Source organism: Cervus canadensis, chromosome 20 (genome assembly GCF_019320065.1).
Source record: "Cervus canadensis isolate Bull #8, Minnesota chromosome 20, ASM1932006v1, whole genome shotgun sequence".
Lineage (NCBI taxonomy): Eukaryota > Metazoa > Chordata > Mammalia > Artiodactyla > Cervidae > Cervus > Cervus canadensis.
The window spans coordinates 35,538,250-35,564,070 of NC_057405.1; the positions used below are offsets into that span (position 1 = coordinate 35,538,250).

The window sequence follows — 25,821 nt, forward strand, 5'->3', positions numbered from 1 at the left end:
CATACACATGATTTTACATTTTAGAAAAGCATCAGTCAGCCGTGGGTTGGAGGAGAAAACTGGTTCTTTACTACAGATAGTTTGAGAATTACTCATCTAAGCTTCTTCAAGATAAAATATTGGGGAGGTGGGAACGTGAGTACTGGAATTTGCATTTATTATATATTGGATGGAAAACCCAAAAGTCGTTCATCATCTCTTGACCTCTCTGCTGATACGTAATGAATAATTTTATTTGCATTCAAATTATTGAGGAAGTATAACCAAGTCTGACCGCCTTTTCATGTGAAAGAAAATAGTACAGCTCACTGCAGTAGTCTTGCCTGGAAAATCCCATGGACAGAGGAGCCTGGTAGGCTGCAGTCTATGGTGTCTCGAAGAGTCCGACACGACTGAGCGACTTCACTTTCACTTTTCACTTTCATGCATTGGAGAAAGAAATGGCAACCCACTGCAGTGTTCTTGCCTGGAGAATCCCAGGGACGGCGGAGCCTGGTTGGCCGCCGTCTATGGGGTCGCACAGAGTCAGACACGACTGAAGTGACTTAGCAGCAGCAGCAGCACTGCTGATGAAACTTCTACAGAGTGTTCTGTCTCAGTTTTCAACTATTTTCATAAGATTTTGCTCTTGATGTTTTATCTAGTATTATATGTGTCCTGTGCAATATGCAGTCTTTTTAATCATATTGAAAATATTTAGAATCTTTTTAGCTAAATAAATAAAGAAAATCCAATTTGCTTACTTGACTCAACGTTTTTATCTGTAAACATGTAACACAGGAACTTAGCCGGTCATTATTGGTTAGTTTTTTTTTTTTTTTTTAATACCAAATAAGAAATATTTGTCTGAAGAATATGTCCATTGAGGTAACATTACTTCACAATTACACTAATACCCCAGTTACAGATAACTCATTTCATTGTCAGAAGTTACTGTTAAATTGATTTTTAGGTTAATCTTCCCCCAGGCACAAATATTGTGCACCTTCAAATTGATGTGTTATATCTTATACTGGAAATACTGCTAAGAAAAAAAAATGTTCTTTTCAGTAATATTTGTGCATGTGCTTTATTCTAATAGTAGTGCTTTCTTAGGTTTAATGATTAGAATTTATAGTTATTTTGTACTGTTTTTATACACCTCCAGAAAATCTAGTCAAGTTGATTTCTCCTTAAATTTAATTGATTTTGCAGTTCTTTCTTTCCTGACTTTTCAGAAGCAAACTTATAAACATTTTAGTTTGTGTTCTTTCTAACCTTCATTCCATAAATCATTATATATTAATATTTATTATCAAATGTTATAGCTTTAAATATTTCATTATGTCAGCCTTTTGTATCTGAAGCACACACCGCTGTGTGTTTGTTCATGGTTGTGGTTAAATCTAGTTTTAAGTGAAGAAACCCTAGATTAATGAAGAAAGACCTCACAGAATTTTTAATTTATTCCCAGTCTTAACCATCACACTTAAATCACCGTATGTGAGGCCAGCTTCGGTCGGATTGTAAATTATTTGCTTATATAAAACACAGTTCTTGTTCTCAAGGACTTCTACCCTAGTAGAGGAATTACATGTCCAACTCGTCTATAAAACAGAATCAATTTTGAAATGGAAGTTAGTTGAGATCAATTTTTATTTACTTATTTAAATTTGGAAGTCGTCTTGGATTTCTCAGAGTAGTACTTCAAAATACTGCTTTATGTTTGATTTGCTGCTTTTGAGAGTTCAGAGCATGAAGATAGAACAGTAAAATGGACTTTTTTTCCTCGTAAACTTTAAGCCCCTAGGGTCTGATAACACAGTTTTAATGAGAAAAGTAGATTAATTATCTTGAAGGATTTACCTTACTTTATATTCTTCACTCCCAGCCCTCCCAATGGGGAAAGTATCCTGAGATCAGGGATATTCTGTCTAGTAAGCACGCAGACATACTGGTTGGCACTTAATGTGTTGAAGTGAATAATTTCATATGTCAAGTGACTCTATATTAGGTGATAGTCTCTCCAAAGATGGGATTTAAGATCTGTCTAGTTTTGTTTTTATGGATAAAATAATTGAGATAGAGAATTGCAAAGTGTATATTGCTTCTTTTTGGAGTAACCTTACATAGGAAAGTTTCGATTTAATAGGACTTTTTTAGTTTAGTTTTTTTATGCAAACAGATTTTACTAATGTAGGTTATATTCTCTAGAGCAGTGATTCTTAACGTTTTTGCCTGTGTGCGTGCTCAGTCACATCAAACTCTTTGCAACCCCATGGACTGCAGCCCACCAGGCTCCTCTGTCCATGGAATTTTCCAGCAAAGAATATTGAGGTGGGTTACCATTTCCTCCTTTTGAGGATTCCTTAAAAAAAACTGTTTTTGACACTGTAATAAAAGTGTACCATTCTCCAATAAAGTGTAAGATGTAAATTTTGCATGTAATTTGAAGTAATGGACAAATCCCTAAAGCCCATTTTTATATGTATATGTATATGTATATAGTGTAGATCTTACATATATAGACATATATCTTACATATATATACATAAATATAGCTATATATCTTTATTGAGATACAATTCACATATTATGCAATTCATCTATTTAGAATATATGATTCAGTGGTTTTCAGTTCATTCATAGAGCTGTGTAACCATCCTTATAAACGGTTTTTTAAATTGAAGTGTAGTTGATTTAGAAAGTATTAATTTATGCTGTATACAAAGTGATTCAGTTATACACATCTATAAATTTCTTTTTTATATTCTTTTCTGATATGATTTATCATAGGATACTGAATGTAGTTCCCTTTTCTCCACATTCTTTCCACCATTTGTTATTTGTAGAGTTTTTAATAATGGCTATGCTGGGGGAGGGAGAGAAAAAAAAAAAAAAAGAAAAAAAAAAAGAATGGCTATGCTGACCACTGTGAGATAGTACCTCACTGTAGTTTTGATTTGCATTTCTCTAAGAAGTAGTGATGTTGAGCATCTTTTCATGTGCCTGTTGGCCATTTGTATTTCTTCTTTGGAGACATGTTGTTTGGAGACGTATTTAGGTCTTCTGCCTGTTTTTTGATTTGTTGTTTGCTTTTTGTTGTTGTTGAGTTGTTTGTATATTTTGGAAATTAAGCCCTTCTCTGTTGCATCATTAGCAGATATTTTCTCCCATTTTGTAGGTTTTCTTTCTTTCTTCTTTTATTTTATACAACAAATACTAAAGGAACTTCTCTTGGCATGAAACACAAGATAAGGAAAAGACCTACAGAAATAAACCCAGAACAATTAAGAAAATGGTAATAGGATCATACATATTGATAATTACCTCAAATGTAAATGGATTAAATGCACCAACCAAAAGACATAGACTGATTGGGTAGATGAAAACATGTGCATGTATGCATTCCACTTACCCCATCACTCTACTTAACCCCCTAAATTGTATGTAATTATTTTATATTATTTTATATTGTTAGGTTAATCATGTTTCCGTTATAGCTTGAAATTGTAATTATCTTTTATTTTTTGTCTGGCTGTTGATTGTGAAAATTGATAAACATCTTTTACTGTTGTGATTATGTAACTGTTATTCACTTAATACCATTATAGCATGATTGGTTAACATATCAATGTATGACAAAACCCACAAAAAAATAAATAAATAAAAATTAAAAAAGAAAAAAAAAAGAAAATAATAGAATTCTCTACCACTACAACTATCATTTAATAGAAAAATAAAATAAAATATGTGTTGTTTTGTGAATGATATTTTTCACTTAGCATAATGTTTTCAAAGTTCATCCATGTTGTCATATGTATCAGCACTTCATTCCTTTTTATAGTTGAATAATATTCCATTGTTTTTTATTTATTCATCCATCAGTTGGTGGACATTTGATTTGTTTCCCCTTCTTGGCTATTATGAATAATGCTTCTTTGAATATTAATGTACAAGTTTTTGTGTGAACATGTTTTCATCTCTTGTGTATGTGTACCATACCCAGGAGTAGCACTGCTGGGTTGTATGGTAATTCTATGTTTAACATTTTGAGAACTGCCAGACTACTTTCCAAAGCAGCAGCACCAATTTACAGTCCCACCAGCAGTGTACCAGGGTACCAGTTTCTCCATATCTTTGTCAGTACTTACTGTCTTTTTTATTTTAGCAATCCTAGTGTGAGTGAAATATTTTGTGGTTCTGATTTGCATTTTCATGATGGTTAATGATGTTGAGTATCACTTCATGTAATTATTGACCATTCATGTATCTTCCTTGGGGAAATGACTATTCAGATTCTTTACCCATTTTATTTTATTTTATTTTTTCATTTATTTTTATTAGTTGGAGGCTAATTACTTCACAACATTGCAGTGGGTTTTGTCATACATTGACATGAATCAGCCATGGAGTTACATGTATTCCCCATCCCGATCCCCCCTCCCACCTCCCTCTCCACCCGATTCCTCTGGGTCTTCCCAGTGCACCAGGCCCGAGCACTTGTCTCATGCATCCAACCTGGGCTGGTGATCTGTTTCACCCTTGATAATATACATGCTGTTCTCTCGAAACATCCCATCCTCGCCTTCTCCCACAGAGTCCAAAAGTCTGTTCTGTACATCTGTGTCTCTTTTTCTATTTTGCATATAGGGTTATCATTACCATCTTTCTAAATTCCATATATATGTGTTAGTATGCTGTAATGTTCTTTATCTTTCTGGCTTACTTCACTCTGTATAATGGGCTCCAGTTTCATCCATCTCATTAGAACTGATTCAAATGAATTCTTTTTAATGGCTGAGTAATATTCCATGGTGTATATGTACCACAGCTTCCTTATCCATTCATCTGCTGATGGGCATCTAGGTTGCTTCCATGTCCTGGCTATTATAAACAGTGCTGCGAAGAACATTGGGGTGCACGTGTCTCTTTCAGATCTGGTTTCCTCAGTGTGTATGCCCAGAAGTGGTATTGCTGGGTCATATGGCAGTTCTATTTCCAGTTTTTTAAGGAATCCATAGTGGCTGTACTAGTTTGCATTCCCAACAGTATAAGAGGGTTCCCTTTTCTCCACACCCTCTCCAGCATTTATTGCTTGTAGACTTTTGGATAGCAGCCATCCTGACTGGCGTGTAATGGTACCTCATTGTGGTTTTGATTTGCATTTCTCTGATAATGAGTGATGTTGAGCATCTTTTCATGTGTTTGTTAGCCATCTGTATGTCTTCTTTGGAGAAATGTCTGTTTAGTTCTTTGGCCCATTTTTTGATTGGGTCATTTATTTTTCTGGAATTGAGCTGCAGGAGTTGCTTGTATATTTTTGAGATTAATCCTGTCTGTTGCTTCTTTGCTATTATTTTCTCCCATTCTGAAGGCTGTCTTTTCACCTTGCTTATAGTTTCCTTTGTTGTGCAAAAGCTTTTAAGTTTCATTAGGTCCCATTTGTTTAGTTTTGCTTTTATTTCCAATATTCTGGGAGGTGGGTCATAGAGGATCTTGCTGTGATTTATGTCGGAGAGTGTTTTGCCTATGTTCTCCTCTAGGAGTTTTATAGTTTCTGGTCTTACATTTAGATCTTTAATCCATTTTGAGTTTATTTTTGTGTATGGTGTTAGAAAGTGTTCTAGTTTCATTCTTTTACAAGTGGTTGACCAGTTTTCCCAGCACCACTTGTTAAAGAGGTTGTCTTTTTTCCATTGTATATCCTTGCCTCCTTTGTCAAAGATAAGGTGTCCATAGGTTCGTGGATTTATCTCTGGGCTTTCATTCTGTTCCATTGATCTATATTTCTGTCTTTGTGCCAGTACCATACTGTCTTGATGACTGTGGCTTTGTAGTAGAGTCTGAAGTCAGGCAGGTTGATTCCTCCAGTTCCATTCTTCTTTCTCAAGATTACTTTGGCTATTCGAGGTTTTTTGTATTTCCATACAAATTGTGAAATCTAGTTCTGTGAAAAATACCGTTGGTAGCTTGATAGGGATTGCATTGAATCTATAGATTGCTTTGGGTAGAATAGCCATTTTGACAATATTGATTCTTCCAATCCATGAACACGGTATGTTTCTCCATCTGTTTGTGTCCTCTTTGATTTCTTTCATCTCCCCTCCTCCATCCCAGCCCCAGTCCCCGCCTGTGCCAGTCGGGTGCCTGCGCCCTGTGTCTCACAGCAACCCTCCCGGCGGATGTTGACCATCCAGAATCTCAGGAGGTCTTTGATTAGAAACTGGAGGCCTGTTTGCTGTGTGGTAGGGGATGCGGTCCTTGGGGCCGAGCCTGCCCCTTTCCCCTCCCCCCTGCCTCTGGCGGGGCTGGGCTGGGCGGTCTGCAGCCTGCGAGCTCTTCTCTGGACTTGCTCGGTCCCTTTGTTCTGCTGTTCTGCTAACGGCCGGCAGTGTGTTTGGGTGGGTTAATTATCTCTCTCTATTTTGCTATCCCACAGTTTAAGTTGGTAACTCACAAAAGCTCCCTCCGATTTTCCTCAGGGCACTGAGGCCCGGTCCTTACCCTAAGCAATGCCGCCGGCTCCTTTCCGGTCTGCCCCCACTTGCTGGTGGCGGATGCGGGCGTCTGGGGTACTTTTCTTCTGGGAGTTGCTTTTAGGCACGTAATCTGTGGGTTTTATTTATTGTTCCCCTCCCAGTCAGGTCGCCCTCCGAGATTCAAAAACTTCCCCCAGACCCACCAGTGCGAGGGTTTCCTGGTGTTTGGAAACTTCCTCTATTAAGACTCCCTTCCCGGGACGGATCTCCATCCTTAGCTCTTTTGTCTCTCTTTTTATCTTTTATATTTTGTCCTACCTCCTTTCGAAGACAATGGGTTGCTTTTGTGGGCGCCTGATGACCTCAGCTAGCGATCGGACGTTGTTTTGCGAAGTTTGCTCTGCATTCAATTATTCTTTTGATGAATTTGTAGGAGAGAAAGTGGTCTCCCCATCCTATTCCTCCACCATCTTGGCTCCTCCCCCTCTTTACCCATTTTAAATTATTTGTCCTTTTATTATTGATTTGTAAGTGTTCTTTATTTATATGATTCAAGTGTCTCATCAGAAATATGGGAGATATATTTTCTTCCATTCTGTCAGTTGCCTTTTTACTTTGTTGATGACATCTTTTGAAGCACAAAGGTATTTCTTTACTTTTTTTTTTTAAGATTTATTGATTTATTTTATCTACAGCTGCTCTGGGTCTTTGTTGCTATTTGAGGGCTTTCTCTAGTTGTGGGGAGCGGGAGCTACTCTTCGTTGTAGCTCATGGGCTTCTCATTGAGTGGCTTCTCTTGTTGCAGAGCATGGGCTCTAGGCTCGCAGACTTCAGTAGTTGTGGCACACAGGCTAAGTTGTCCTGCATGCAGCATTTGGGATCTTCCCAGATCAGGGATCAAACCCATGTCCACTGCACTGGCAGGCAGATTTTTAACCACTGGACCACTAGGGAAGCCCAAGCACAAAGGTTTTTCATTTTGATGAAGTCCAGTTCATTTCTTTCCCCTTGCTTGTGGTTGTATTGCTTGTAGTGCTTTTAGTGTTATTTCTGAGAAATCCTAAGAAGGCCTAGAATAAATCATGAGAATTTATTCTTATATTTTCTCCTAAGAGTTTTATAGTTCCAGCTATTAAATTTAGATGATTCATTTTGAAGTGGTTTTTATGTAGGTGTGGGAAAGATTTTTTGATGTTGACTGTTTTTAAAGTCTTTATTGAATTTGTTACAATACTGCTTGTTTTATGTTTGGTTTTTTGGCCCTGAGGTGCGTGGGATCTCAACTCCTCAACCAGGGATAGAACCCACACCCCAGGCATTGGAAGGCAAACTGTTAACCACTGGACCACCTGGGAAGTCCCCACATTGATTTTTTTTAACTAAATAATTTATTTATTGACCATGTTGGGTCCCTGCTGCATTGCACAGGCTTCCCATTGTGGTGGCTTCTCGTGCTGTAGAGTACATGCTCTAGGTGCAGGCTCAGTAGTTGCAGCTGGCGGGCTCTAGGTGCGGGCTCAGTAGTTATGGTGCGTGGGCTTAGTTGCCCTTTGTCACGCGGGATCCTCCCCAACCAGGGATCAAACCTTTGTCCCCTGCGTTGCAAGGTAGATTGTTGACCACTGGACCACCAGGGTCCTCCCACATTGATTTTACAATTGAGCCTCAATTAAATCCTTGTTAGTACTCTGTGTGTTAAGTTATCTGTTCTACTGCTGTGTAGCTATTACTCCCCAACTCAGTGGCCTAGGGCAGCAGAATTTCTGTAGATCATGAATTCAAGAGGCTTAGCTGTGTAGTTCCGGCATACAGTCTCCCGTGAAATCAGTCAAGATGTCAGTTGGTACTACAGTCAAATCAAGACTTGCCTGGGGATGAAGGATCTGCTTCGAAGATGGCTCACTCACAAGGCTGTTGGCAGAAAGCCTCAGTTCCCTACCACGGGAACGTCTCCATAAGGCTCTTTGAAGTGTCCTTGTGCTGTTGCAGCTGGCTTTGCCCGGAGCATGTGACCTAACAGAGAGAGAGCAGGGACGAAGCTGAAGTGCTTTTATGACCTAGTCTTGGCCATTACACATTGTCACTTCTACCTTATTAATTTAATTAGAACTGAGTCCCAGAATCCAGCCCAAGGGACTGGAAAATTAGGCACTGATTTTTTAAAGTAATATCAAAGAATTTGTGGACATATTTTAAACTATCACATATACTTGTCAGTCTTATTAGAAGTTTTTTTTTGTTTGCTGGGCCTCCGTTGCTTTGCGGGCTTTTCTTTAGTTGCGACGAGCAGGGCTAGCGCAGGCTTCTCATTATGGTGGCCTCTCTTGTTGTGGAGCGTGGGCTCTAGGACACGTGGGTTTCAGTAGTTGGGGCACCATGGGCTCAGTAGTTGTGGTTCCCAGGCTCTAGAGCACAATTTCAATAATTGTGGTGCACGGGCTTAATTTCTCTGAGGCATGTGGGGTCTTCCTGGATAAGGAATCAAACCTGTGTCTCCTGCATTAGCAGGAAGATTCTTTACCACTGAGCCACTAGGGAAGCCCGGTTTTATTAGAAGTTTTATTAGTTCCAAAAAGCTGATGTTCTTTCATACTATATGCCCATACTTTTATTGCTTAATAAAATAAGATGATCTCCAAGTCATTCCTTTTTTTTTTTTTTCTATTGTTGTTTTTAAAGTCCCTGATGTTTCTAATCTAACCAGTCTTACTACATTTTAGGATCAAAACAAGGAAGAGGTGTATGTGTATCAGAAGTGTTATATTGGAAAATATGACAGAGAAATAACATGGTTTTAATTTGAACTAAGTGCAGGAATATTTCCTACTTCTTCGTAAACCCGAAGTTCTCACAGCCATTTCTCCAGTTCCTAGGAAGGAACACATGAGTAGTTATGTCTGAAGCTGTCTTTGAATACTTCCATGACCCTGAATGCTAGCTGCCTAGAGTGTTGATCACTTCTAACTCAAAACACATTTTAAAGTTAGCCATTAGCTCTGAACCCATTTTAATACTTTCCTTTGTAACTTTGGTTTCTCCTGCACACTTTGTTTTTGTAGGTAATGATTTTACATGACTTTGGAATTGGTCTCTAGGAGGACGCTGTGGGAGGATGAACACAGAAGAGCTGGAGTTATTGAGTGACTCCAAATACAGGAACTATGTAGCTGCAGTTGACAAAGCACTGAAGAATTTTGAATACTCCAGTGAGTGGGCGGATTTGATATCAGCACTTGGAAAACTTAATAAGGTATGTCTGTCTTGCTCATTTCATAAGAAGGGATAAAAATCAGAAATCTGCATCTGTATTTTCTGGATTTCTCTGAACCTTGAAGTAAAGAATTTAAAAACATAACCTCAGAATTACTTTTTTAAAATTCTCCAATCTAGAACATTTTCCTCTTTATTTTTTATTTTTTAATTGGAGGATAATTGCTTTACAATGTTCTGTTGCTCCCTGCCATACAACAACGAGAATCAGTTATAATTATATATGACTCCTCCTTCCTGAGCCCCCCTCCCCACTCCCTATCCCACCCCTCCAGGCCATCACAGAGTGCCAGGCTGAATTACTTTTGATTCTGCTATTTTACATCATTAATTGCATGCCTTTGTAGTTAGGCTTTTTTTTTTTTTTTTTTTTTTTTTTTTGAGGCCAAAACCACAACAGTACTTGAAAAATATAGTTAATCTATTATTACATATAAATGCAAGATTAGGAAACAAATATGCTAACCGTGAAGGTTAACAAGTTTTTATAATTGAGTGTCAGATATGGTTCTGGAGTTCCTGGCAGCAAAATGAAGAGCTGCACATGGAAAGCAGTAACTGCTGTGTCCTTTCCAAATGGAATATAGCATTAAAGAAATATTTTATATCCAGGCAGTTCTTAGTTAGAGTCAGTGCTTTTTACAAAAGTGACAAACAGTTGCTTAGGCCTTGGAGCTAGGCCTTGAATGATCCTTCTTGACATGTCTGGTTTTTATCCACTGTTAATACGGTGGCATCGCTGCTCAACTTGTAGCTTTGGATTTTGAACCCCCCCCCTTTTTTTTAAAACACCTTACATCAAAATTTTCTCACTTCATACCCATAGTTTTGATATTGGGGGCTTCTTTAGGTTTGTTTTTAATAGCATGTATTGAATACGAATACTTCTAAATATTAAGTGGACCAGGGGAACAGATAGGAAAAGTGAGCTCTTCTCGTAACTATTTTAACATCAGACAGTTTATCATACAGTTTGTCCTGAAATACATTTCAAGGACAATAGTTTTCAACTTTAATACTTACTATAGATAATTACCCTGATAATTTAAAAAGAAAAACTTCTGTTTTAAATGTGCCATGGATTTATCTTAAAATGATATGCACAAACTTCTTTTTGACATGTTGACTTCTGAAATTTATCATTTGAGGTTTGATAAATTTTCAAAATTTTTACAATATCCCCAAGAAATTGCATCTAAAAGTATGAGTTTGTTTAAAGGTAGCTAGGTTTTTATTTATCTTGAAGAGTCTCTTTTCTGAAGACAGTAGAAACTTAGGCTTGTAAAAAGCTTTTTACACTTTTGTAAAAGGCACTGACTATAACTAAGAACTGCCTGGATGTAAAATGTATGTTTGGGGCTTCCCAGGTGGTACCAGTGGTAAAGAACCCACCTGCCAATGCAGGAGATGTAAGAGATGTGGGTTCCATCCCCGGGTTGGATAGAGGAGGAAATGGCAACCCACTCCAGTATCCTTGCCTGGAGAATCCCATGGACAGAGGAACTTGGTAGGCTACAGTCCACGGGGTCGAAAAGAGTCAGACACAACTGAGCGACTGACACACTACTAGCAGGAACTGTGTGTAAAAGCAGTTCATTAAACTTTGGAAATTAATTTGCCTAATTAAGTACATAATTAATTTTTTATAGTTATCAATATCATGAAAACAGATTTCACTGTATCCAGATACCGCAACATAGGATATCAGTGAAACTTAGCATCAGTGAAACTTAGCTAAAGTCATGGTGATACAAGGCAAGGGTTATATATGTATGAATTAGTTGCAGATAGTCTAAATAAGTTTTAGTTTAAAATTTTATCATTTATTAATATACTAAATTTTCACCTTATTTATACAAGTTTTCTAACTCAAATGATTTTGGAAAATAGTGCTGTATTTTGCTTTATTAAAAACTTTTATTTGGTATTAGTAGAATTTCTTTATTGAAGCATTTTGTGTTATAGATCATTAACTTTCCTTCTACAGAGGTACTGCTGGTAATAATTATTTATATTTTTCTTTCAAATATGTGTAAATATTGATTCTTTGCCCCTACATCTAAAATTCAAATTAATGTTTTAGAAATGGAAGGCAGCTAGTTTAAAAAAAAATTTTTTTGTAGTTGAATTCCTATTGATATTGTGCCCTTGATTTACTTTGCATTTGTAAGTCTAATTTTATTTGTATTGGTTACCTCCAATTTCAGACTGGATTGAAGGCTTGTAGTGGGAAGACCATTGAAAATGATATATCTAAGCGGACCTCAGACCCTTCAGTTTTTGATTTTTTTTATGAACTGGAAGGATCTAGTGCTCTGCTTTTGTACTGCCTTTGGCAGAATATTCACTTTATATATTTTAACCCCAGTTCTATATTTTCTAAAGTAAAGGACTTCTTTTGTGTTTCATCTCAATTCCAGTTCTCATCTATTGTACCATATTCGTTCTGAATGTTTATTTTCTACTACTAGCATTTTGCCATAATACTCTGAAGAACTTCATTTATAAGTCTTCTACTATTTAAATAAATTAAATTCCTTTGGGTGGTATTTGTGAGCTTGCATCGTCTATAAATTCTACCTTGACCATCTTTTCTAAAGAAATGTGGCGGTTGAATAAATACAGCATATCTATTTGTTCCTATTGGGAAATGAGTGAAAGCGAATGGACAAGTATAATCTCATGTGTGTTCTTGCTGTAATATGATATGCTACTGCAGTGGTTGTTCCTCTTCCAACTACATATTTTTGTTGAGGTTCAGTTTTCTAAATATATTTCGAACAGTGTATCAAAAAAAAAAAAAGGTTGAAGGCTGTTAAAAGATTTGCAAAAATCTAAATCAGTACCTTTCTTCTGAGCAAATTTATTTTGGAAAATACTATTATTTTTCATTAAAATGTTATTTCTGTTTACATGTTACAAGTTGATTTTTTTAACAAATTAGTAAACATTTTTAAATCCTAAATTTTAATTTTCAATCTAGTTTTACTAATGTAACTGGCAAAAACAAAAGTTTTTTTACACCCTCTATAATTTTTTCTCCTTCGAAGTCCTATATCAAGGATTTTTGATAATACTATGCTAGAAAATGGAAGTAAATGAAATGCAGTATTCTTTCTCAACTGAATTAAGATGTTTTCTTCAAGGTTTTACAAAATAATGCAAAATACCAAGTAGTACCCAAAAAGCTGACCATAGGCAAGCGCCTAGCTCAATGCCTACATCCAGCATTACCGGGTGGAGTTCATCGGAAGGCACTTGAAACATATGAAATTATCTTCAAAATCATTGGACCTAAGCGACTTGCCAAAGATCTCTTTTTATATAGGTGAGATAATTTTACTATGTATTTGCATGTAAATAAAGTATTTTTAAACTTTTATATGTTTTTTGCAGTAAAAGCTAAGCAATTGAAAACTCCTTAATGATGAAAGTTTTCAGTATCAGTCGTAATTATTTTGATAAAAAAGTACATTAGAAAAATTTACCTAAATTTAAAAGCATTGTGTTTTATTTATTTATTTATGGCTCACTGTGCAGCTTGTGAGGTCTTAGTTCCTTGACAGGATCAAACCTGGATCCCCTGGAATGGAAGCACAGAGTCTTAGCCACTTAACCACCGGGGAATTCCCAGTACTCTGCAGTTTTACTGTGATGTATTCCTGCCTGGAGAATCCCATGGACAGAGGAGCCTGGCGGGCTGCAGTCCGTGGGGTCGCAAAGAGTCAGACATGACTGAGCGACCAGCACAACATTTAGAGATAAATGGGCTTCCCTGGTGACTCAGACGGTAAAGAATCTGCCAACAATTTGGGAGACCCAGGTTAGATCCCTGGGTTGGGAAGTCCCCTGGAGGAGGGCATGGCAACCCCCTCCAGTATTCTTGCCTGGAGAATCCTATGGACTGAGGAGCCTGGTGGTCTACAGCCCATAGGGTCACAAGGAGTCGGACATAAGTGAGCAACTATCACTTTCACCTTTTTGTTTATCCTGGTTGGGATTCATTGGGATTTTAAAATATGTGAATCAGTGTTATGTATGTTCAGTCACTAAGTTGTATTCAATTCTGCAACCCCATGGACTGTAACACACCAGGCTCCTCTATTCTGTATCTCCTGGAGTTTGCTCAGATTTATGTACATTGAGTCAGTGATGCTATTTAACTATCTCATCCTCTGCCAACCCCTTCTCCTTTGCCTTTGATCTTTCCCAGCCAGCATCAGGGTCTTTTCCAGTGAGTCTGCTCTTCCCATCAGATGGCCACAGTATTGGAGCTTCAGCTTCAACATCAGTCCTTCCAATGAATTAAATATTCATTCAACGCTGAAGGTTGAATTGACTGGTTTGAACTCCTTGAAGTCCAAGGGACTCTCAAGAGTCTTCTTCAGTACCACAATTCAAAAGCATCAATTCTTTTTTTTTTTTTTTCTATTTATTTTTATTAGTTGGAGGCTAATTACTTTACAATATTGTAGTGGTTTTTGCCATACATTGACGTGAGTCAGCCATGGATTTACATGTATTCCCCATCCTGATCCCCCCTCCCACCTCCCTCTCCACCTGATCCCTCTGGGTCTTCCCAGTGCACCAGCCCTGAGCGCTTGTCTTATGCATCCAACCTGGGCTGGTGATCTGTTTCACCCTTGATAATATACATGTTTCGAAAAAGCATCAATTCTTTAGCGCTCAGCCTTCCTTATGTTTCAACTCTCAAATATCCATACATGACTACTGGAAAAACCATAGCTTTGACTATACAGAACTTTGTCAGCAAAGTAATATCTCTGCTTTTTAATATGATGTGTAGGTTTGTAATAACTTTCCTTTCAAGGAGTGTGTGCTGTGCTTAGTCACTCAGTCATGTCCGACTCTTTGCGACCCCACGGACTGTAGCCCATCAGGCTCCTTTGTCCATGGGGATTCTCCAGGCAAGAATACTGGAGTGGGTTGCCATGCCCTCCTCCAGAGGACCTTCCCAAACCAGGGGTCGAACCCAGGTCTCCCACATTGCAGGTGGATTCTTTATCCACTGGACCACCAGGGAACAAGTGTCTATTAATTTCATGGCTGCAGTCACTGCACACAGTGATTTTGGAACCCAGGAAAATAACTGTCACTGCTTCCACATTTTCTCCTTCTGTTTACCATGAAGTGATGGGACTGGTTGCCATGATCTTAGTTTTGTTAATGTTGTTTCAAGCCAGTATTTTTACTCTCCTCTTTCACTCTCATCAAGAGGCTCTTTAGTTCCTCTTCACTTTCTGCTATTAGAATGATATCATCTGCAGTGTCTGAGGTTGTTGATTTCTCCCAGCAATCTTGATTTTAGCTTGTGATTGATCGAGCCTGACATTTCGCATGATGTACTCTGCATGTAAGTTAAATAAGCAGGATGACAATATACAGCCTTGTACTCCTTTTCCAATTTGAAACTGTTCAGCTATGCCATGTCTAGTTCTAACTGTTGCTTCTTGACCTACAGGTTTTTCAGGTGACAGGTAAGGTGGTCTGGTATTCCCGTCTCTAAGAATTTTCCAGTTTGTTGTCATACAGTCAAAGGCTTTAGTGTAGTCAGTGAGGCAGAAGTAGATGTTTTTCTAGAATTCCCTTGCTTTCTCCGTGATCCAGCAAATGTTGGCAATTTGATCTCTGGTTCCTCTGCCTTTTCCAAACCTAGCTTGTACATCTGGAAGTTCTCAGTTTATGTACTCCTGAGACTGAGCTTGAAGGATTTTGAGCTTTACCTAGCTCGCATGTGAAATGAGTGCAGTTGTCTGGTAGTTTGAACTTTCTTTGGCATTTCCCTTCTTTGAAATTGGTATGAAAACTGACTGTTTATGGTCCTAAGGCCACTGCTGAATTTTCCAAATTACTAACATATTGAGTGCAGCACTTTAACAACAACATTATCTTTTAGAATTGTAAATAGCTCATCAGGAATTACGTTACCTCCACTAGTTCTGTTTGTGGTAATGCTTCCTAAGGCCTATTTGACTTTACACTCCAGGGTATCCAGCTCTAGGTGATGGACCACACCATTATGGTTATTCATGTCATTATGACTTCTTTTGTACAGTTCTGTGTATTCTTGCCACCTCTTCTTAATCTCTTCTACTTCTGTTAGGTCCTTACCGTTTCTGTCCTTTATCATGTCCATCCTTGCATGAAATATTATCATGGTATCTCTCATTTTCTTGAAGAGATCTCTAGTCTTTCCCATTCTATTTAATAGTTTTCTTGTATTTCTTTGCATTGTTTACTTAAGAAGGCTTTCTTATCTCTCCTTGCTATTCTCTGAAACTCTGCCTTCAGTTTATCTTTCTCTTTGTCCCTTGCGTTTCACTTCTCTTCTTTTCTGTTATTTGTAAACCCTCCTCAGACAACCACTTTGCCTTCTTGCATTTCTTTTTCCTGGTCATGGTTTTGGTCAGTGCCTCCTATATGATGTTATGAACCTCTGTTGATCATTCTTCAGGCACTCTGTCTACCAGATCTGATTTCTTGCATCTATTTGTCACCTCCACTGTATAATCATAAGGGATTTGATTTAGGTCATACCTGAATAGCCTAGTGGTTTTCCTTTCTTCCATTTAAGCCTGAATTTTCCAATAAGGAGCTCATGATATAAGCCACAGTCAGCTCCAGGTCTTATTTTTGCTGACTGTAGAGAGCTTCTCCATCTTCAGCTGCAAAGAACATAATCAGTCTGATTTTGATACTGACCATCTGGTGGTATCCATGTATAAAGTTGTCTCTTGGATTGTTGGAAAAGGGTGTTTGCTATGTCCAGCATGCTCTCTTGACAAAACTCCGTTAGCCTTTGCCCTGCTTCATTTTGTACTCTAAGGCCAAACTGGCCTGTTATTATGGATCTCTCTTCCCACTTTTGCATTCCATTCCCCTGTGATGAAAAAGACATCTTTTTTTTTTGGTGTTAGTTCTAGAAGGTCTTGTAGGTTTTCATGGAATCTGTCAACTTCAGCTTCTTCGGCATCAGTGGTTGGGGAGTAGACTTGGATTACTGTGATGTAGAATGGTTTGCCTTGGAAACAAACCAAGACCCTCCTTTTGTTTTTGAGATTGCACCCAAGTACTGCATTTCAGACTCTTGTTGATTATGAGTGCTATTGCATTTCTTCTAAGGGGTTCTTGCCCACAGTAGTAGATGCAATGGTCATCTGAATTAAATTCACCCATTCCAGTCCATTTTAGTTCACTGATTCCTAAGATGTCTGTGTTCACTCTTGCCATCTTCTGCCTGACCTCGTCCAGTTTACCTCGATTCGTGAACCTAACATTCCAGGTTCCTGTGCACCATTTTTCTTTACAGTGTTGGACTTTACTTTCTCTACCAGACACATCCATATCTGAGCATCATTTCTGCTTTGGCCCATACGCTTTATTCTTTCCGGAGCTATCAGCTACCTTCTACTCTTCCCCAGTAGCATGTTGGACAGTTTCCAGCCTGGAGGGGCTCATCTTCTGGTGTCACATTTTTTTGCCTTTTTATATGATTCATGGGGTTCTCATGACAGAAATACTGGAATGGGTTGCCATTCCCTCCCCCAGTGGACCACGTTTTGTCAGAACTCTTCATTATGACCCATCTGTCTCTGGTGGCCCTGCATGGCTTGGCTCATAGCTTCTTTGAGTTGCACAAGTGTCTTCACTACAACAAGACCATGATCCGTGAACGGGTTTGAGTCAATACCTTTCATCAATTCTGGAGTCTTTTTAAATTGCCTTTACTCTATCTATTCTCTCTTCCTTTTTTGGAGCTGTGATTTAAAATATGTTAGAACTTTTCATTGTGGCTTCCCCATATCTTATCCTCTCTTCCCTTTTAGTTTGATGCAGTCCCACTTGTTTATTTTTGCTTTTTCTGCCTTTGCTTTAGGTTTCCTGTCCAAGAATATCATTGCCAAGACCAATGTCAAGGAACTTTTATGTATATATTCTCCTCTGTTTTTAATTTCAGGCCTTATATTTAAGTCTTTAATCCATTTTGAGTTAACTGTTGTGAATGGCATGAGATAGGGATCTTATTTCATTCTTTTCACATGTGCATATTTAGTTTTACTGTCTTGTTCTTGACACCAGAGATGCAGATAGCCTTTTGTACATTTTGGTCAGCCTTGTCATGAGTTTATCATATTTGTTAGTCTTTTTAAAAACAAACTTTTGATTTCATTGATCTATCTTACTGTGTATGTTTCTTCTCTTTAAATTCCTTGTGGATGTTTTGAAAGTCAGTAATAGGTATTTTTAATACTGATAATTACTACTCTTTGAAGAGCACTTTAAAAAAAAGAGAGAATTGCTCAATCAGTGTTACATGTAATAACTGACAGATTCCTTCCTTAAGGAAGGAACTCTTTCCTTAAGGCAAAACTTTTCCTTATAACTCATGCCTGCTACTTTTTAAACAGAAAGTTTATCTTAAGAAACAACTAAAAAAAAAAAGAAACAACTATTTCACAAAGTTGCAGTGTATCTAATTTTATTAACAGTATGTTATATAAGAAGAATAAATTAATTCTAGAATACTATGTCTAAATATGGCAGACATTCTTACATACACATACTGTATGGAGTAAAATTGTTATTCTGTATTTTTTAGAGTATAGCTAATTTAAAAACTAGAATTTGTACTATGTTGGATTGTTTTTTTAGTAGTTTAATCTCAAGGTTTATGCTTTAGCATAATTAAATACAAATACTTTTAAAGTTCTGTAACCTGTTACATGATAAAACATATTGTGTTTTCAAGTTAATTTTTTTAATGTGATACAGTACACTAAGCTGTCACTAAGAACACTGGATGTGCAATTTGAGCCCCATAAAATATTAAGTGGGTATGTAAAGTAAACTTTTGCTAATATAAATCCTAGCGAGGGATTTTACAGCTGACAGCATTCAAGTGGCAGAGAATGACTGAGATCAACCAGTACCTTGTGAATAATAAGTAGGGAAAAGGAACAAGACCATTCTGTGAATATTTGCTCTGTCCTATCCAACACTTTGTTACCCATGGACTGTAGCCTGCCAGGCTTCTCTCGTGAATATTTAGGAGTTACATTATTTAAAGGGCAGGTGGACGGAAAGTAGTCAGTGGAAAGAAACAAGAGTCAGAAATAGAAAATGTACCAGGAGACAGAGCTCACCTGGAAGTCAAAAGGGGAATGAGTTTCAAGAGAAAGTTGTGGTGAATAGTATCAAATACTACAGATAAATGAAACAGTCAGGACTGAAAGTAGACCAACAAATCTGGCCTTTAGTAGAGAATGGTGATGATATTGAGAACTGTTTTAATAGAACAGGTAGACTTATCAGAAGGTAATAGATGAAAGTGTTTTTTTTGTTTGTTTTTTCTCCAAAAGTTGAAGTAGGAAGGCAGCTTCAGGCCAGGAAGTAATTAAGATAAAGGTTTTAGAATTTTGTTGTCATTTGTTCTCTTTTTAGAGTCATTGGGAAAGATTTAAGCACAGTTGTCAGTGGAGGAAGAAAGAAATTATATGAAAGAAAAAGTATGGTGGATAAAGCAGGGCCCTGAGAAAGGTAGACAGTGGACCCTGAGGCAAGGTAGCTATGAAGAGGCTGCTAATGTAGTTTTACGTCACACTGTACCTAAAGTTGAAGGCAGAAATGTGGGAAGTTGAGGGAGTTCCCACTAGATGACCTCTGTTTTCTATATAAAGTAAGAGCAAGACAGATTCTTAATTCATTTATTAAGCACTTTGTAAAGGCAGGACTTGGTTTTAAGGTCTTAGGATACAGAAATAAAGAGAGTCATGGTCTCTTGCCTTTTTTTTTTTAAGTCAGAATTCAATTTTATTTCACATTGATAGAAACCATGCAAAAGATTTACATTTTCTCACGTTACAGCGCCATGTTTCAATGGAGTATTTCTTGCTGTAAATTAGATCTCACTGATTTGTGTCAGTGAAGCAACAGTTTGTATTCTTGTAGGTAAAGTAAAATGACTTAGTGATTGTTTAAAAATTGTAAATCCAGGCATAAATATATGGCTTAATTATTAACATCATCTGTGGTCCATACCAAATCATTTCTATCATCAAGTAGCACCCGTTTGTGAAGATGCAGTCCTAACATTGTTCTAATCAATTGGAATTCAGCAGAAAAATTAACAACAGTTCAGAAATACTAAGCATACATTTTTGGTGTATATTAAACTGTGTAGGAACTACACTATTTGTATTGAGTTCTGACTAAACAAATTTACCCAGAAATTTGTTTTCAAGTAATTTTAACCAATAATATGAAATATCTATTTAAAATCAAATAATTGCTACTTTTATGTTTGCACAAAAGCTAACTTTAAAAGATCATCTGACTACGTGAAAATTTCTTGTTTGTCCATTGGCAAACAAGAGTAAAGCAAAATTTTTGAACTGTTCATTTCCTACTGTAGTTGGTTTCAAACCTATGTGCAAAATAAGTAAATTTTATGCTATGAGGAGAATCACCTTAGAGCAAATCATCTTAGAAATTACAGTTTTTAAGATCAGCCTTAAATATCCCAGAACTTCCTAGAATATGACCTAATTATTCTTTCAGTTAATTACAAGAAGATACAACCACAGAATTATTCTCGTTACCTGGACTGAAGATTCTAGTAACTCTGCAGGTCTAAACTGTGGCTAAAGGTCCACTTTAAGAAGTAGTGTAGAAACTCTGAAAGGGTGTCTGGTTTCTTTCTGTCAATATAAATATATTTTCAGTGCCATCATGTGTGTAATCCAGAATGTTAAATTACAGCACATATTGACAGCAGGTGTCTGTGACAAAGAGGAAATATTTGGCCTGTTGTGAAGGATAAAAAAGAAGGGACACATTTCTAGAGAGAAAAAAAAGAGTATTAAACAAAGTATATTCAGCAAAGAAAAAGCTGTTCCCCAAAATAAAAGGGCCATTAATTGAAGATAGCAATATTGCTCTTTATTGACACTTAGAAGCATTATCCCTTTTATTAGGAATAATGTAATAACACCTCATTCTTATTATGCATTATAATCATTAGGTATATATGACCACATATATAAAAATACAGATGCTGCATGGTGACTTGGCAGTTTGGGGTGTAAGCCCGTATTCTTAAGTCACCAGACACATAAACTATTTATGTTTTAACTGCTCATTTATATCTGAACAAGTTTTTGTTAAGAATGCCAATAATTTTCAAGTGATGTAATAAAAAATCTGGTTGCAGTATTTTATTATTTTTCTGAATTACATTTGGGAGAAAGAAGCTGGCTGCTTCTCTCTCTATCTTAATACTAGTATATTCAATACTAGTGTATACTGCTAGTTTAACACTAATGTATCCTGGATTATATCATATACAAATGCGTATATAGAAACTTCAAAGATCATGCATTTCCCATGAGGAGAATTTATTTAGCCTGTGTCATTGATGTGTATTTGCAAAACATTTTAACACTGCAGACATCAGAGGTTTCAGGGTTGGGCACAGGCGGGAGTGTGTCTTCTAATAGACGATGCTGGTATGCACTTCTGCACAAGGCCTCACAGTGGTGTCAGTCAACGGGAGGTAGGAGTTGCCTGACGAACTGCATGATGTCCATCATCTCCTGTTGACGTGAACTGTGCCTCATGCCTCCATAGGTTTTGAAGGTTACATTGGCTGGATTTACCAATGGTTTTAGCTTTTCAGCAGTTAGAGCACCAGACATTAGGGGTACTGAAGGGTCCAGATCTCCCTGGCACTGAAGAATAGACATGTCTCTCCTCAAACCACTGATCGGGCCCTTTGGAAAGGAAGCCCAGAGCAGTGACACCAGCCGGCTTCTGCTGTGTGGTCAGAGCCAGGTGCCGCTGTAAAGCACCTCCCTGAGAAAATCCTCCCAAAATCACTCTGTTAGAAGCATTGCTGTTCTTCGTCTCTTGCTCTGTCAAAGCTTTTACATTTCCTGCTGCCGCTTAATTCCAGTTTCATCCTCCAGTGAATCCGGTGAAAGCCCAGTAATGTCAAACGAAGAAGGCATGACCATGTTCATATGTAATATTACAGGCATAACTAGCGCATGCGGGCAGTTGTATTTGATGTGGGCACTTCTGATCCTGGTGAAGGGTTCTGCCCATCCATGCCCTGTGTCTCCCAGTCCACAAAGGAAGATCACCGCAGCAGTGGCCTTCTGGGCAGCGGACATAATGGCAGGCAGCAGGGCCGATATATTATTGCCCTATATACACCAGTTCCACTAATCACACACCTGAAGCAAAAGGCAGAGTGGGCATCCAGCCAGGCCAAAGGGCCTCTTGCTTTCTGATATTAAGAGTTACCTATCAGAATTAGTCTTTCTCCCCCAGTTTTACTGGTAAACAATTGACATACATCACTGTATAATTTTAAGGTATATAGAAAGATGGTTTGATTTACATATATTGTGAAATGGTTACAATAGGTTCAGTGAACTTCATCATGTCATTTAGATACAACAGAAAGAAGGAAGAAAAGAATAATGGGGAAATTTTTTCTCCTTAGAGTACTCTTAGGGTTTACTCTTAGAACTTTCCTGTATGTCATGCAGCAATGTTAACTATAATGTTTTACATTATATCCATAGTACTTATTTATAACTGGAAGTTGGTACCTTTTAACCACCTTCCTCTAACACCCTTCTGTCCCTAAGCATTACCTCTCATAACCACAAATTTGAGGTCTCTTTTTCTGTGAGTGTGGGTTTTATTTTTGTCTTTTTTTGGTTAGTTAGTTAAGATTCTACCTGCAAGTGAGATCATACAGTATTAGTCTTTTTCTGTCTGACTTATCTCAGTATAATACCTTAAAGATCCATCCATGAGGTTGTAAATAGTAGGAGTTCCTCATTTTATGACTGAATAATATTCCATTTTATATATATATATATATATATATATCTCACAGCTTCTTTATCTGTTCATCCATTAGTGGACACTTAGGTTTCCATTTCTTGGCTGTTATAAATAAGGCTGCTGTGAAAATGGGGTTTCAGATAGCTTTTTGAGAAAGTGTTTTTGTTTCCTTTGAATGTAGTCCCAGAAGTGGAATTTTTAATGTTTTGAGGACCCTCCATACTGTTTTTCATAGTGGCTGTACTGGTTCGGAATCCCTCCAGCAGTGCACAAGAGTTCCTTTGTCTCTACAACCTCACCAGCATTTGTTACCTCTTGTCTTTTGGATGATGTTCCTTCCAACAGGCGTGAGATGCGATCTCATGGTGTTTTAATTAGCATTTCCCTGATACTGGTGATGTTAAGCATCCTTTCATGTACCTGTTGACCACGTATCTTCTTTGGAGAAATGTCTATTCAGGTCCTTTGCCCATTTTGTACTTAGATTATTATTTCCTATTGAGTTGTACAAGTTCTTTACATGTTTTGGATATTAACCGCTTATCAGATATATGATTTGCAAATATTTTTTCCCATTCTATAGGTTGTCTCTTCACTTTGTTGATGGTTCCTTTTGCTGCAAGGAATAGCATTACTTATTATTATCACAGCAATAGATTTACTTATTGTTAGTAAAACAAAGTTACTAGAAATAACTTATTTGTTAGAAATAAATAAGTATTGGGTACTATGTGAACATTTAATAAGGAGCCTAACCTAGTCTAATTAGGAGATAGTCTCAGGGAAACAGCTTAGGCCTATGCCTGAAAGTCTAGGAGTCATGCAGACAATGAGGAGAAAGTGAGGGAGCAGGGATTGTGCCTTTCAGCATAGCATGTGTGAAGGCCTGGGCGCTGAAGAGAGTGTGGAAAGTTTTGAAGTGAACTTGAGAGGAATTGTTCAATGTAGCTGGAGCAGAGGATGCAGGAGTGATATTGGTGAGCATGCATGGGCTGTACAGAGGTATGTAGTAGCAAAATGTTAAAGCCACAGTTAGTAGTTAGACAGTAACCAGCAGGAAACCAATGAAGGGTTTTATTGAGAACAGCTGCTTCAGAGCAATACTGAAGCAGTACTGGATAGTTCAATGATTAAAATATGATGTTTGGTAAGATATGATTGAGATATCTTGGTGGTCTCTTCTAAGGAACTATCTGGTGGAAAGGGAGAGAATTTATTATATTTACAAAAAATATCTAGGAGAATGGCTTGGAGAGAAAACTTGATGACTGATTCCAGTTTAAAGTTTTTTATTTTTTTAAGGGTCAAGGATCACTCTGAGATGTATAGTTTTTGGTCAAACAGATGGTTTCTGTTGCCATATTTTGAAATGGAAATTACAGGTGAAGGATCAGGTTTTGGGGAAGGGAAAGAGAGGGAGTTCTGTTTACGAGTTGTGGAATTTGAAGGCCTTATGAAACAGCTAGGTGACCTTTGGGTTTATGATTATGAAGCTCAGATGAGAGACCTAGGTTTGTTTAATGGATATAGAAGTCATCACTATACAGGATAGATACGATTTTAAGCTAAGCAGTATAACTTACTATTTCATTTTAAAAATATTTATACACACATGTTGGTATATATGAATTAATATTTTATAGTTATTTTGTCTCTCACTTTTGTTTTTATTTTTTAAAACAGTTCTGGACTCTTTCCTCTCCTTGCAAATGCTGCCATGTCAGTGAAACCAACATTGTTGAGTTTGTATGAGATATATTATCTGCCTTTGGGTAAAACACTGAAGCCTGGTCTACAAGGATTGCTAACTGGTATTCTTCCTGGCTTAGAAGAAGGGTCAGAGTACTATGAGAGGTAAGATGCTATTGTTATTGCTGCAGCTAAGTAATCAAAGTCATGAATGGGTCAGCAAACATCCTTAAATCATTAGTATTAACATCACAAAAACTGATTATTCTAAACACTTTGGTACCTGACCTGAAGATTTTTGTAGTGTATGTAATCTGCGTATCACACTGAAAATATAACTGGGTAATAAGAATATAGACTTGGATAGCTGGACTGGGTTCAAATCCTAGTTCGGCAGACACTATGTGAGCTTAGGAAAACTTTTCAATATTTCTGAACTTTATTCAGTTTCCTTATCTATTAAAAAAGCATACCATCCATTGTGTAATTGTAATATTGAAATACTTTGTCCAGCACCTCGCACTTGTAAGTCACTTAAAAAATTGTGACTCATAAATATATATATAAAATATATATATTTAAAATATAATACAACAGATAGGACATTTAGATTAATAAAAAGAATGGAAGATTGGGCAGTGCACCATCAAGTTTTAAATTGTTAAAAATAGCCTATCACCAGGTGCAGTACCCTTTCAATAGCTATTGACATGGTACTCTTGTTGTTTTAACTCTTCAAAGAAAATGATTTGGTCTGTTTGGAGCTTATTATTATTTCTTTGGAAGTTAATGAAAATGAAAGTAAAGTGAAGTTGCTCAGTCGTGTCCAACTCTTTGCGACCCCGTGGACTGTAGCCCGCCAGGCTCCAGTAGTGGTATACAGTGCTTGATAGCATTAAGTGTCTTTAATGTCTCTGTTACTGATACTCTTACCAAAAACGAAGTTATGAATTAAGATGTCAGAAATAGAAAATACCAAACTTTCTTTATGAGTAGGCGTAATGATTTATATTTATATAATTTATTTAAACAAGTTACTCTATTTTTTGTATGTTCATCTGCTGCCATAGTGATGTGGGAATCTAACCCTGAAAATATTGAATCTCTCTTATAAGCTACTTTGAGAAAAAATTAATTTCCGTTTCAGGACAATTTTAGAAACATGATGTGAGCTTATTTTATTTAGTTTATGAATCAGTTTTGTTTTAAATTGTTCTATTCTCTTAACAGAAGCATAGAATCAATATGATTTTGTAACTCTGCTAGTTGCAATTAAAAATTTAACATGGGGACTTTCCTGGTGTTCCAGTGGCTAAGATGCTATGCTCCCAATTCAGGAAGCCTGGGTTCGATCCCTGGTCCAGGAACTAGATCACACGTACTGCAATTAAAACATCCCTCGTGCAATCAAATAAATAATAATAAATTTTTTAAAAATTTAATGTGGAAATTGAATAATGATCTTTATGACTGTGGTATCTGTATGATTTATCTTGTTATGTGTCTTAGTCCTTTTTGCTTGAAA

General features: G+C 37.2%; 1 protein-coding gene and 1 pseudogene across 6 annotated transcripts in view; one reads left to right on the forward strand and one right to left on the reverse strand.

The window, feature by feature from the left end:
* The window catches only part of DOP1A (DOP1 leucine zipper like protein A), a 133,849-nt gene that overhangs the window by 29,113 nt on the left and 78,915 nt on the right, over positions 1-25,821 (forward strand). For all 6 annotated transcript variants that reach the window (XM_043439529.1, XM_043439533.1, XM_043439532.1 and 3 more), the window contains 3 exons: positions 9,521-9,711; positions 12,878-13,059; positions 24,291-24,461. In XM_043439529.1, the coding sequence (XP_043295464.1) occupies positions 9,574-9,711; positions 12,878-13,059; positions 24,291-24,461 (491 nt within the window). In that variant the 5' untranslated portion in view covers positions 9,521-9,573. The remainder of the gene's footprint in view (positions 1-9,520; positions 9,712-12,877; positions 13,060-24,290; positions 24,462-25,821) is intronic.
* LOC122422834 lies at positions 21,290-23,882 on the reverse strand (annotated as a pseudogene).